This window comes from Equus przewalskii, chromosome 2 (genome assembly GCF_037783145.1).
Source record: "Equus przewalskii isolate Varuska chromosome 2, EquPr2, whole genome shotgun sequence".
NCBI lineage: Eukaryota > Metazoa > Chordata > Mammalia > Perissodactyla > Equidae > Equus > Equus przewalskii.
The window spans coordinates 56,627,495-56,642,098 of NC_091832.1; the positions used below are offsets into that span (position 1 = coordinate 56,627,495).

The 14,604-nt window shown below is 42.3% G+C and overlaps 1 protein-coding gene across 2 annotated transcripts in view; it reads right to left on the reverse strand.

Moving 5' to 3' along the window:
* Positions 1 to 1,407: 1,407 nt before the first annotated feature.
* The window catches only part of CCDC25 (coiled-coil domain containing 25), a 71,002-nt gene continuing 57,805 nt past the window's right edge, over positions 1,408 to 14,604 (reverse strand). The window contains exon 9 of one of the 2 annotated variants that reach the window (XM_070611346.1): positions 1,408 to 1,684. In XM_070611346.1, the coding sequence (XP_070467447.1) occupies positions 1,508 to 1,684 (177 nt within the window). In that variant the 3' untranslated portion in view covers positions 1,408 to 1,507. The remainder of the gene's footprint in view (positions 1,685 to 14,604) is intronic. The other variant, XM_070611347.1, reaches the window with a different exon arrangement.

Sequence of the window (14,604 nt, forward strand, 5' to 3'; positions counted from 1 at the left end):
AGAAGAAAGACTGCGGACAAATACAAAGCAAAATACACCTATGCACTTACGAGTCAAACTGCTAAAAACCCAAAACAGCCAGAGAATAAAGACATATTACATACAGAGGAACAATGATATGAAATATCACTGACTTCTAATCAGAAGCAATAGAGACAAGAAACAATAGAATGAAATCTTTGAAGTTCTAAAAGAAAATACTGTCAAGATAGAATTTCATATTCATTGAAAATATCCTTCCAAATGAGAGAAAAACAAAGACATTTTCAGAAAAATGAAAGCTCACAGAATCAGAGCCAACATATCTGCTTTATAAGAATTGCTAAGGGGCATACTTTATGTTAACAGGAAATATCAGATAGAAAGTTGGATCTACAGGAAGGAATGAAAAGCAGCAGAAATGGTAAATGAGTGGATAGATATTAAAATTTAGGGAAAAAACCTAAAACTAGTACCATTTAATTATAATTATGTAAATGTGATTGTATAACTATTAGTCCCTGCAGAAATAGTGTGATTAGATCCACTGAAAAAAAATTATGGGATTTTTATCTTTTCTGAATTTTATTAAAAGACAACTGATTGTTTAAGGAAAACAATAAGATTGTACGGCATTTATAATGTATTAAGAAAATATAACAAAAGCACGTTCGACAAGGGGAAGTGTGTAAATGAAATTGTGCTCTTGCAATGTTATTACATTAGCGAAGAGTGATGTGTGAAGTGGGAGTGTCAGGTGTGAAGTGAGAAATAGGAACTATGAAGTGTAAATTGTGAATTATAAAGTGTGAAGGGGTACAATATTGACTCTAAATAGACTTTTATAAGTTAAAGTGCATATTATTAACACTAGAGCAAGCACTAAAATATAATAATAAGATGAATAGCTAAAAAGCCAATGGAAAAAATAAAGTGGAGCATTAAAAGTTATTTAATTAACCATGAGAAGGCAGGTAAGGAATAAGAGAAGAATAGGAAATAGAAAGAACAAATGGGAAACAAATAGAGGTTATACCCCATCATATCAATAGTTACATTAAATACTGAAGGACTAAAAACTCTAATTAAAATTTAGAGATTGTCAGGCCAGATTTTTTAAAAAGACCCAACTAGATGCTGTCTACATAAGATGCACTTTAAATATAAAGACTGACTGAAAGTAATAGGATGGGGAAAGATGTACCATGCCAACAGTATGCATAAGAAAGCTGGCATGGCTATGTTAACGACAGATAAAGTGGACTTCTAGAGATTATAAGAGGTAAAGAGGGATGTGTCAGAAGGATAAAAGAGATAATTCACTAGGAAGACATAATAATGTTACATACATATAAACTTAGTAACAGAGCTTCAAAATTCATGAAGCAAAAATAACAGAACCAAAGAAAGAAATAGGCAAACTCACAATCATAGTTGAGTATTTTTTTTTTTTTAAAGATTTTATTTTTTCCTTTTTCTCCCCAAAGCCCCCCGGTACATAGTTGTGTATTCTTCGTTGTGGGTTCTTCTAGTTGTGGCATGTGGGACGCTGCCTCAGCGTGGTCTGATGAGCAGTGCCATGTCTGTGCCCAGGATTCGAACTAACGAAACACTGGGCCGCCTGCAGCGGAGCGCGCGAACTTAACCACTCGGCCACGGGGCCAGCCCCATAGTTGAGTATTTTAACACACTCCTCTCTCAGTAACTGACAAAATAAGTAGACAAAAAAAAACAAATCAGTAAGTATAAAGAAAATCTGAAGCAACTTGAACTAATTGGTAACTACAGCACACTATGCCAAACAACAGCTTAATACACATTCCTTTCAAGGAAATATTGGCCAAGAAAATAGACTATATCTTGGCTCATAAACTAAGCCTCATTAAATTTTTATAGACCGAAATTTTATGTAATATGTTCTCTGATTATAATGAAATTAAATTAGAAATCAATGAAAATATGATATCTAGAAAATCCCCAAATACTTGTAAATTAAATATCATACTACTAAATAACACCTGGGTCAAAAAAGATATCATAAGGGATAACAGAAAATATTTAGAATAAATGGTAATAAAAATGCACATATTCTGTGTAGGATTCAGCTAAAGCAGTTTTTAGAGGGAAATGTATAGCTTTAAATGTCTATATTAGATAAGAAGAAAGGTTAAAGTCAACCTTAAGAAACTAGACATGGAAGAGCAAACTAAACCCAAAGTAAGTAGAAAAATTAATAATAATAAAAGTAAGAACAGGGAATTGAGGGAAAAAACAATTTTATGCCAATGCATTTGATTACTTAGATGAAGTGGACATACTCCTTGACAAGCACAACTTACAAAGACTAACTCAAGAAGAAATGAAAAAAATCTGTATAGTCCCATATGTGTTACAGAAATGGAATTTTTAACTAAAGAAAAATTCTCACAAAGTGAACACCAGTCTCTGATGGCTTTATAGGTAAATTCTATAAAGTATTTAAGGAAGGTATAATATCATTCTTATGCAAACTCTTTCAGGACATAGAGGATAAAGGGAATCTTCTCAACTCATTTTATGAGGTCAGTGTTATGAATTGAATAATTTTGTCCCCCCAAAATTTACATGTTGAAATCCTAACCTCCATGGTAATGGTATTAGAAAGTAGGGTCTTTGGGAGGTGACTAGGTCATGAGGGAAGAGCCTTCATGAATGGGATTAGTGCCCTTATGAAAGAGACACCAGAGAGACCTCTTGCCCCTTCCACCAAGTGAGGACATAGTGAAAAGAAGACTGTCTATGAAACAGAAAGCAGGCCTTGCCAGACCCGAATCTGCTGATGCCTTGAACTTGGATCTTGATCTTCCTTGACTCCAGAACCGTGAGAAATAAGTTTCTATTGTTTATAACCCACTTGGTCTCTAGTGTTTTGTTACAGCAACCAAAATGGACTAAGACAGCTAGCATAAATCTGATAACAAAACCAGACAAGAACATTACAATAAAGGAAATTACAGACAAGTAACTTTCATGAAATTCCTAACAAGTACAATGAACAATATTAACAAATCAAACCCAATGGTAGATTTAAAAAAGATAATGCACCATGACCAAGTGGAATTTATCCCAGGAATGCAAGATTGTTTTAACATTTAAAAACCAATCAATGTAATTTACCACGTTAACAGAACAAAGGAGGAAAATTATATAACCATTTCAACAGATGCAGAAAAATAATTTGACAAAACTCAACACCCTTCATGATTTTAAAATGTAACTCCTAGCAAATTATAATTACAAAGGAACTTCTTCAACTTGATAAAGGGCATCTATAAAAAAACCTACAGCTAATTGTATACTTAGTGATGAAAGACTAAATGCTGTTTCTAAAATCAGGAAGAAGGCAAGGATCTCATCTCTCACCCTTCCATTCAATATTTTATAGGAGGTCCTCCCCAGTGAAATGAGGCAAAGAAAGAAAGAGATATTGGGGAAAAAATGTAAAGCTGTCTTTATCCATAGACAGCATGGTTGTTTATGTAGCAAATTCTTAGGAATGTACAAGAAAATTATTATTAATAAGGGAATTTATCAACGTCATGATATAGAAGGTCAATTTACTAAAACCCATTGTATTTCTATATACTAGGAACAAAATAATTGGAAAATTAATTTAAAAAATCATCTAGCAGGGCCAGCCCAGTGGTGTAGTGGTTAAGTTCAGTGCACTCTGCTTTGGCGGCCTGAGTTCACAGGTTCAGATCCTGGGCATGGACCTATACACTGCTCATCAAGTAGCAGCGTCCCACTTACAAAATAGGGGAAGACTGGCACAGATGTTAGCTCGGGGCCAATCTTCCTCAAGGAAAAAGAGGAGGATTGTCAACAGGTGTTAGCTCAGGGCTGATCTTCCTCATCAGAAAAAAAAAAAATCAGTTAGCAATAACATAAAAACATTAAATACCTAGAAATAGAAATAAATTTATGAACAATGAACATGACTTCTATATTGAAAACCACAAAATGCTGCAAAGAGAAATTTTAAAATAGCTTTACAAATGGAAATATATATAATGTTCGTGTATAAGAAGTCTCCATATTAAGATGTCCATTCTCCCTATATTCATCTATAGATTCTATGCATTCCCAATACAATCCCAGCAGACGTTTTTTTTAACAAATTGACAGACTGATCCTAAAAATGTATATGAAAATGCAAAGGACCTAGAAAAAGCCAACAGAGTTTTGAAGGAGAGTTAAGTTGGAGGCCCTATACTACTTGATTTCAAGACTCACTCTAAAGTAACAGTAATCAACACATGTGATAATGGTGTAAAGATCAACAAACAGATCAATGGAGCCAGAGAATGCAGAAATAGACCCAGACATATTCTATCAACTGATTTTCCTCAAAGGCACCAAAGAATTCCAATAAAGAAAGAAACGTCTTTTCAACAAATGATTTTTTTCCATATGGAAAAAAAATAAACTTGACATTACCTCACACCATACACAAAAGTTTATCTAATATGGATCACAGACCTAAATTTAAGAACTAAATCTATATAACTTCTAGAAGGAAACATAAAAGAGAATTTTCATGAGCTTTTGGTAGGTAAAGATTTCATAAAAGAAAAATCTTGGTAAATTGGGCTTTACCAAAATGAAAACCTTCTGTTCTTCAAAAGATACCTTTAAGAAAATAAAAATGCAAACTACAGACTGGGAGAAAATATTCGCAATACATACATTAGACAAAGGACTTGCATATAAAGAACACTTACAGTTCAATTTTAAAAAGACGTACAGCCCAATTTAAAAATGGGTAAAAGACTTCAACTGACATTTTGCAGGAGAAGATATACGAGTGACATGTAAGTACATGAAAAGAGTTCAACTTCATTAATCACTAGGGAAATGCAAATGAAACTACAAAGAGATATCACTAGAATGGCTAAAATTTTAAGAACTGATAATACCAAATGCTGGTGAGGATGTGGAGCAGCTGGGACGCTCAGACCTTGATGGTGTGATTGTAAAATGGTACAACCACTTTGGAAAATTAGGCAATTTCCTATAAATTTGAATATAGACTTAACAAATGATCCAACAATTCCACTTCTAGGTATCTACCCAAGAGGCACAAAGAGTAGTATGCAATATTCATAACAGCATTATTCACAATAGTTAAAAAAAAAAAAAAAGCTAACTGAAAAGAACTCAAATGTTCCTCAACAGGGAAATGGATAAACAAATTGTGGCACAGCCATACTCCAGAGTAAAAAAAGGAATCTTTGGTGAATCTCAAAAACATTATGCTAACAAAAGGAAGTCAGACTTTAAAGAGCACAGACTGTATAACTCCATTTAAGTGAAGTTCTAGAACAGGTAAAACCAATCCATAGCTACAGAAGCCAGGTAAGGGGTTAGCTGGGATGGGATGGTTAGGATGGGACTGCAAAGGGGCACTGGGGAAGTTTCTGGGGTGATGTAAATTCTGATTGGTGTCACAGTCACATGAATATGTACATTTGTCAAAATTCATCGAAGTGTACATTGAAGTGAGCATATTGTATATAAATTATATCTTAATGCAGTTGATTTAAAAAAAAAATCCACCCATAGACCCCTGTTGCCCACAGTTGTCACCATGGTGAGACTTCCCAGCTCTGCCTCCACCGAGTCCCGTGCCTCAGCAGACTCTATCACAGCCATACTCCAGAGTAAAAAAAGGAATCTTTGGTGAATCTCAAAAACATTATGCTAACAAAAGGAAGTCAGACTTTAAAGAGCACAGACTGTATAACTCCATTTAAGTGAAGTTCTAGAACAGGTAAAACCAATCCATAGCTACAGAAGCCAGGTAAGGGGTTAGCTGGGATGGGATGGTTAGGATGGGACTGCAAAGGGGCACTGGGGAAGTTTCTGGGGTGATGTAAATTCTGATTGGTGTCACAGTCACATGAATAGTCACACACTATTGCACATCTGTCATTGTTTCCAGATCCTGAGCTGCTTGAGTTCTGGGGCTGGCGTGACCAACCGTCCAGGTTTTCTGTAGTGAAACTGGGAGAGTCTCAGGCAAACTGGGGCTAAGGGGCACCTGTCTGGGACCTTGGTTTAGCGTGATGTCAGGTGCACGGTGTGTGCTCAGTAAGTGTGTGCTGAAGGCCTACAATACGTGGGTTTGTAGAGATCTCAAGGTTCTTCTACTTTGGTGCTCTCTGCAAACTGAGGCCCCGAGAGGTGAAGCCAGAGGCAGTGGCAGATCCAGGCCCCGACGCCAAGCTCACTGTGTCCTGCCCATGGCTCCGGCCTCTAGACCAAGCTGTGGGGTGTTCTGGAAGGCAGATAAACAAGCCCTATTTAAGTTTTATGGAGCCATGAACCTCTTCCAGAGCCCCTTCTCCAGGAAGTTCCCCTCCCGGCTGCTGGCCTTCCATTTCCCCACTCCAGTGAAGTCATCTGACCCTGAGTGGCCCAGGTTTCCTTTCTCCCTGCACCTCCCAAACCCACTCTGCGGTCCCAGCGCTGCCTGCGATTAGTGCTGACCTTTCAGGGAGCAGTTTGCTCAGAATGGGCCTTTATGTAAACAAAAACAGCCTTCAGGTTTTCCTGAGGCCGGCCTGTTTTCCCCCTCAGGTCCCGGATAGGAAAATAACCAGTGGGAGGGAGGAGAGAGTGACAGAGGGAGTGCCCTGCCTCCCCAGACCTTGGGCCACTGTCCTCTCAGGCCCGTCTCTCAGGGCCTCTTTGTCACAAGTCGCTTCTCAGTGGGGAGCGGGCATGGGGGAGGCTGGGGATTTCAACAATGCCACTGTGTCTGGCAGCAAAGCAGGCGCTGGATGCTTGACCTGATTAGGCTCAGGGAGCCTGGGGAGAGGCAGAGAGCAAAGGCAGCTTGAGAAACTGTTTTTCATCCCCACCCAACAGGCTTTTCTTCCCTGTGTCTCTGCCAAGGCCTCTTCTTGGGTGGAAAAGGCCGTATTGTCTCATTTCCACAGGGCCACGATGGTCTCTCTTCTCAGCCTGGACAAACACTTTGACCTGCCTGTCCTCCCCGTTCTGTCTCTCCTTCCCACCAACCAGCTCCCAAACAGAGGGTGTTTTTCACACTTGCACTCTCCCTCCTCAGGCCCTGCCAGGGCCAAAGCGGGGCCCAGGAGTCCAGCTGGCACCCACATGAAAGCCCTTCCTGTTGAGAACCCACATGGAACCGAAAGCTGCCCACACCCACGGCCCTGGCCCAGGGCTCCTGAACGCAGGGCCACAAAAACTTGGCCACGATGCTCCAGGGGAAAAAACAGCCCTGAGCCTCTCGGGAGAGGAGCTTCCGGGTACCTCAGTGGAGACGGAGCCGGGCCCAGGAGCCCTCAGCACGCTATCGTGCAGCACCTGCGCCTGGCAGAGGACATGTAGGACGTGGGGAATAGTGCTGGGGCAGCACTCTGTGTTTGTTAGTGCAGGTGGAGGGAAAGCAGGAGCGTGCTGCAGTTTCCAATGCGTTGGCAGAAACAGTGAAAGCTGAGCAGTCAGGGTGAGGCCCAAGGGGATGTGAAGGGGAGGGCGGCTGGGCCGAGAATCCAGGTCTGATTCTTGAAACGGTGGCAAAAGGCAATAGGCGGGGTTTCCTTGAGAGAAAAATCTGTTCTCTCATCCTGGGTGTGGTTACCACTGGCACAGCCAGGCCTGTTCCTGCGATGCAGGTGCAGCCTGGGGAAACTGAGCTCCAAACAGGACAGGGAGGGGCTGCGATGTGTGCAAGGTGGAGCTTCAGCTGCAAACCCAGGGCTCCCGGCTTCGAAAGAATCCCCTAGTAAGTTTCCAAGGGTTTATTCTTACAAAGAAATCTGGAAGAACATACACCAAAATGTCAACCTTGTTGTTATTTTGTTGTTGTTGTAGTTTTGTATTTGTTTGTTTTCAGCTCACCTGTACTTTCTAATGTTTTATGCTTTGTTTGTTTTTTTTTGAGGAAGATTAGCCCTCAGCTAACATCTGCTGCCAATCCTCCTCTTTTTGCTGAGGAAGACTGGCCCTGAGCTAACATCCGTGCCCATCTTTCTCTACTTTATATTGGGACGCCTGCCACAGCATGGCTTGATGAGCCATGTGTAGGTCCAGGCTCAGGATCTGAACTGGTGAGCCCGGCGCTGCTGAAGCAGAGTGGGCAAACTCAACCAGCATGCCACCAGGCCAGCCCCTCTAATGTTTTTTTACAATGAGCAATGATGACTTGTGTAAAACATTTAAAGGAAAAAAATAATTTTTATTAAATGACAGTACAAATAAGGTGTTTAGAAAAAATGAGGGGCTGGCATCTACTAATGGACAAATAAAGTTAGATATTATCAGCTTAAGGTGAGAAGGAGATGAGAAAAGGAAGCAGCAGAAAAGGAAAAAAGAGAAAGAGGAACAGCTGAAATGAGGAAGGAATCCAAGCAAAAAGAAAAGGAGTGAAAGAGGGAAGGGAGAAAGAGAAGTCGTTTGGCACCAAGAGTTGACGCTCTCTTCACAGCTTCCTGGGCTCCGGGTCGGCCTCTCGGGACTCTCAGGACGGCAAAAGAAAGATTAGTCAGCAGCCCCTCGCTTTCCTTATAGTCAATACTAAAGACCCTGGACTGGCATGGACTAGAGGGAAGCTTCCTGAACTAGCTATGGTTCCAGCTGCAGAGACACTTAATAAGAGCATTTACAGAGCCCCTGCGTGGGGTTTGTTTCATATCTCGGGTTTCTGGGACTCTCTCTCCTCTCTCTCTCTCTCTCTCTCTCTCTCTCTCTCTCACACACACACACACACACACACACACACACACCCCCAGAAGACACTGGGACACCTCCCTTCAGAAGCATTATTCCTTTGAAACGCCTGCTCTTCTTGTCTCTCTCCTGAGGGAGGACGAGTGGAGACGGCAGAGCGCTGGCTTTGCTGCCAGCACCCCACAGGGTAATCAAACCATCCTTGGTGACATCATATTTTCTGAGTGGATGTTTGCTTCAAAAGCTGCAAAATAATCTGAACTTTCTCCCCAGAGGACAGCGATCTCTGAATTTGGCCAAAACAGAACTCACACCTCTGCTCGTTAAGGGAGCAGCTAGGGAGGGCACCAACAAGCTGCCTTCCTCACACTTCCCATCTGCATCCCCCATAACATTCCTCACAGTCTGAGTTTCTCTGGGTGCCTGGGGCAGAGAAAATGCGTGCTGAGGGGGGCTGAGGAGGGGATGGGGAAAGGAGGGGCAGGTCTACAGAGCCTGGTGCTGAACGGGGGATGACCCCCACCTGCCTCCCTCAGGCGCCAGTGTCTCTTATTACAGATACTTGGCTGGCAGGCACCTACTGCAGGACCTTGGGAGATCCAGGCAGGAGCAGCTGGAGACGAATGCTGACAGTAAAGCCACCCTAGAGGGCCCTGAAAATTCAATCCCCAGAGGGGCAAAGGTCAACATCTCTGAGCCAGAGGCCAAGGCCTAGGAAAGTAAGTGCAGCTGAAAAGACGAAGTGCCCATCATCAAACAGGGGCTCCTAGACTTTGGAGCCAGAGGGACCTCAGTGCAGATCCCAGCTGGATGACCTTGAATCATTTGCTTGGCCTCTCTAAACCTCACTTTCTGCATCTGAACATAGAAATCCAATCATTTATTCATATGTTCATTTGCTCAACAAGTATTTATTGAGTATATATTATGTGCAAGGTGCTGTGCTAGGCACTGGGAATGCAAGAGTAATCAAACTATTGTTCCTGCTCCAGAGGGGATTGTAGCTCAGGAAGGACAAGCAGTGCAGCCCTGGGGATGTATGTGGAGCATATACTAGTCTTGGGGCCAGGAAAATCTTTCCTGAGGAAATGGCATCTGAGCCGAGGCTGGCAGGATAGGTAGGAGTGCTTGACAAGAAAAAGAAAAGCAAAAAGCAACCTGCGCACAGGCGTGGTGGTAAGAGAAAGCATGGCTTAACAGAGGAACAGAAACAGTCCAGGACAGCGGAAGACGGAGCACGTGTTGTGGGAAGGAGATCGGGGCAGGAGAGGCTGAAGAGGGCAGGGAAGGCTGGCCATCCATGCTCCAGTTTAGGTTTTGTCCTGAGTCTACACTTTAATGAGGCTTTCAGCGGGGAATGAGATGACCAAATTTGTGTAGTTACAGGGTGCAGAACTGACTGGAAAGAAATGCACCAGAGGGTGAGGGGACAGTTAGAAGAAGGCAGTTGGAATGAACCAGGTAAGAGACAACACGGTCTGACTGTGGAGGTGAAGTGACGGCAGAGAAGGGGAAAGCAGGTAAATGCGAGAGGTGATTGAAAGGAAGGATCAACGGACTTGGAGACCGAATGGACATTGCAGAAGAGGAGGCTTTGATGATGGGAGCAGTAGTAACTATTTCAGCACTGAGGAGGAGAAATGCGCTCACTGAGAATGATCCCTACGAGAAAAGAGCCAAGCCATGCCACAGACCCCTGGAGAAACTGAGAACGTGAAGGCACTGGGCAGGGAGGCGGGTGGGGTGAGGCATGGAGGAACATGAGGACATAGGCTAGAAACCTATCTACGTTCGGAATACTAGCAGCCAGATACTTACTCCTTAGGCAGGAAACAGGGATTATTCTTAGGAGAAAGAGGACAGAAAAGGCTATGAACTTGGGGGCTTCAGGCACCAAATAGTGAGGGTGAGACTCAGGGCTGAAAAAGAGGTATTAATGGAAAGTCTCGCTGTAGAGCAGGCGGGCCTCCAGTCCCTTCCTCTTGTTCTACCTGCTGATGGCCATCTCCCCCAGGTAGGAGGATAGGGTTCTTCAGAAAAACTGAATAGCCCCCGAGGAAAAAATTTCCAGATACTAATATTCGGGGGGGAGGAGGTTCTTCCAAAGAAACGGCAAAGTCTCATCTCAGTCACTCTAAAGCGGAAAGCAGCAGAGAGCATCCAAACAACTTCTGTAGTTTCTCATTCTCCAATCTGGACAACCCATCTCATATGGTCATAGAAATATGAGAGGCCATAAAGCAAGAACAAGGTGCGATGAAAAAGGAAGAAACACTGAACAAGAAAGAGTTCTTGGAAATTAGTAAATAAAATAAAACTTTCAACAGAAGTGTTAGAAGATACGACTGAAGACATTTCTCAGAAGATAGGACACAGAAATAAGAAATAAGAGAGAAAAGATAAGAAAATTAGGGGATTAATTCAAGTGGATTAACAACTGACTAACAGAAATTCCAGAAAGAGAGAGAAAATGGAGAAGAAAAATGATCAAATAAATAATATAGGAAATGTTCCTAGAACTAAAGAGTTCATGTCACTGGATTAAAAGAACCTGCCAAAGGCCCAGAACAAGGAATTTTTAAAAACCTAAACCCAAGAGTTTGATCCTAAAATTCCAGAACACCAAGCATAAAGCAAAGAACTTAAAAGCTTCCAGAGACAGAACAAAGAAAAAAATTACACACAAAGGAATAAGAATGGCATTACACTTCTGAGCAAATGTATCTTAAAACCATGATGGAAAATTATTTTCAGTCTACATTTCTGTACCCAGTTAATCTATCAGCCCAATATGAGCAAAAGAGAAATATTTTCCAAACATGCAAAGATTCAGGAAATTTAGTTCCCATCAACAATGTCTTAGGAAACTGGGAGAACAGGTGGCAGCAAACAAAAAACCAAACTCAGAGAGAAAAAGCCAGATTCCAGGAAATGGGGTTGCAACTCAGAAGAATGGTGAAGAGAACTCTCACAGGACTCTCCAGAGCAAACCCAGGGAGTGACCTGTCCAGACGGGAGAAGAACGGAAGGCTCTCTAGAAAAAACAGACACTTGATAACATAAATGATATGGTAGATTATATGATGGAGCTTCTGAAAAGAATTACGGAAAATTATGCAAGTAAAAAGAAAAGCAATTAATAACTCCAGGAAAAATAAAAACTATACAGGAAAGTGTGCAATGATAGTGTGCTACTTGACTCTGCCACAAACAATATTTCTAAAGTCTTAATGATGTACACCCTGACTATTGACATAAAATACAGGATAGTGATTCAACTAATATTGAGAGGATGGGAAGATAACAGGTGGGGGAGGCAATAAGAGAGCTAACACCTCACATATTATCATAACAGACAAGTCTAAAACTGCCATACCAAAAAAAAAAGCAGTATAATATATTACAGAGAGAACTACCAAAAGAAGTGGGTAAAAGTGGTTTTGTGGGCAATGGGGGGGGGGCAATTTTGGAATATGGGGAGAGAGAAAGCAGATGATTACTATTTTTCCTTACAGACCTTAAAAAACACATACGGATGTTCCTTTCATACAATTTTTAGTTTAAAAAATTAAATGTAACTAAAATAGCAAAAAAGAAACGTGAGTTCCCATTCCCATTTTCCCCCCTTAGACTGTGAGGAGATCCCCAGCAGAGCAGCCCTTGCATTTCAGAGTCAGGAAAAGGGAACAAGGCAAGTTGCTGAGAGTACATTACAGTCTATGCCTGTTTTCTGGGCAGGGGGCACAGAGATGAAGGTGGTACAGCACACAGCACAGGATATCTCCTCAGGAAATGTCAGTTCATATTTCTTCTCTCCTTGAATGAGTCCCTCCCATATATTTGTTTATTTATTTAAGTGAACACAATTCACAGAAAGGCAGAGGAGTAGGCAGGAACAGCCGCCAAAAACCAGTCAATAGATTTAGTGACCATCTGGTTGAGCGCCTGGTGTCTAACCTGTGTGATCATCAGAATCGCCTGAGGAGATTTTACAAGAAAAGATTTCTGGGCCCTACTCAAGACCTGGGGTAACTGGGACTCAGGGAGGAGGAGTAAGTGACCAGGCCAGGGTGGAGAAGGATCGGAATAAGGCCCCAGCCTCCTGTCCACAGTGCTGTCCCCTACCTGGGCTTCCGTGACCCCCTGGTTTTCTCTCTAATGTGCCCCACTGGGGCCAGGAAGCTTCAGCCATGCACCTCTTTGGATAGTATTGTTGAGATTCAGTGCTGGGGCAGGGAGAGGGGTGTGGAGGGTGCTTCAAGTCCCATGGAAGCCAGCTCAGACTCACCTGCCCACTCTCGGACTCCCCCAGACTCAGAGGAACAGTGGAGTTCCTCTGCCAGGCGGGCAGCTGCTTGGCTTCCCAAAATGCCCCCCTGTGCCCAGAGGCGTGGGATGCTGAAGCCAGGGCTGGAGCCAGAAAATCCAGCTGTGTCATTTGCAATGGCCAACCTAGCGCTGATGCTCGGTTCCAGCCAACTCTGATTCATAGACTTCACCACTTGGCAAGATCCTACGCCCTGTCCCTCCTTCTTTCCCTCCCTGCAGGTGGTTGACAGGCTGGCCCAGGCAGTTCTGCCCCAGGACACAGATGTCAGGATCTCCAGGTCAGCAAATTCAGTGGTGTGTGATTGCAGAAAATCAAAGAGAGACTTCTCTTAGGCTTGAATAATTCCCCTATACTCCTTTTTCCTATGTTCTGATAGCTTGGGGCCAAGAAAAATCCTCTTCAGGAGAAGGAATTGAAAATAAAAACAATGTCGCCTTACATTTGCATATCATTTTCCATATACGGGCTCGTTCATATATATTATCTGATATCCGAGCCTCACAGGCACGCTTTATGTTTGTTATTGGCGGCTCTAAGTCCGAGACCGTGCCTGCGCCGTCAACCTCTGCAGTTGCTTCTGCTCCCTTCTGGTTGGGTGGACGGAGAAGGAAGGTTTTCCATCAGAGGCAACACGGTTAACACAACATGACAGATGATCTCCTGCTCCCCTCGGAAGTGGTGGGAGGCAGGCTACGGGAGGAACCAGAGCCAGAACGACCTAGGCAAAAATCAACAGGCACAATGCATTTAGTGACATTTAGTAATATTTATTCCGGAATATTTGAAGCATAACAAAAGTAGAGAGCAGTGAACTACCATGTACTGATTACCCAGATTAAAAAAAAAAAATCAACTAATGGCCACACTTCTTTAATTTGTATCATTGCCCATTCCACTCCCCATCTCCACAAATGGATTGTTTTGAGGCAAATCCACACTATCATCAAATTTTCAGTCAGTGTTCAAATTTCCCCTAAATGTTCGTAAATGGTTGATATGTCTCTTAAGTCTCTTTGAATCTATAGGTTCTTGCTCCCTTTTCCCTTTTTCCTTGTAAACTTCATTTGTTGAAGAAACGAGGTCATTTTTCCTATAGTTTCCCACATTCTGCATTATGTTGGTTCACATTTCAAAAACGTTTTTCTGTCCCACATACTTCCTGTCAACTGCCAGTTAGCTGTATAGACATGAGGTGTGATTTTGAGCAAGAACACTTCGTAGGTGATCTTGTACCGTTAGGAGGTACACAGTTTCTAGCGGTTTCTCTTTTTGTGACGTTAATAGACACGGATGAGCATTATCCAGATCTATTAGCTCCCAAGGGCTCTGCAGAATGGTGATTCCAGTATTGCGTCTTCACTGGCCAGCTGGAATTCTTACAGAAAACCTTTCTTCTCAAACAATGATTACCTTGAGGTACAGTTCCTATAGGAAAGGCAGACTGAATTCTTGATGCCCTTCCTTTTTTGTTCTCCAGTGTTCAGAATAAGTTGGTTCCTCCACTCTCACATCCAAAGATGATCTATGAGTTCTTTTTATTATTTTTATTATTATTA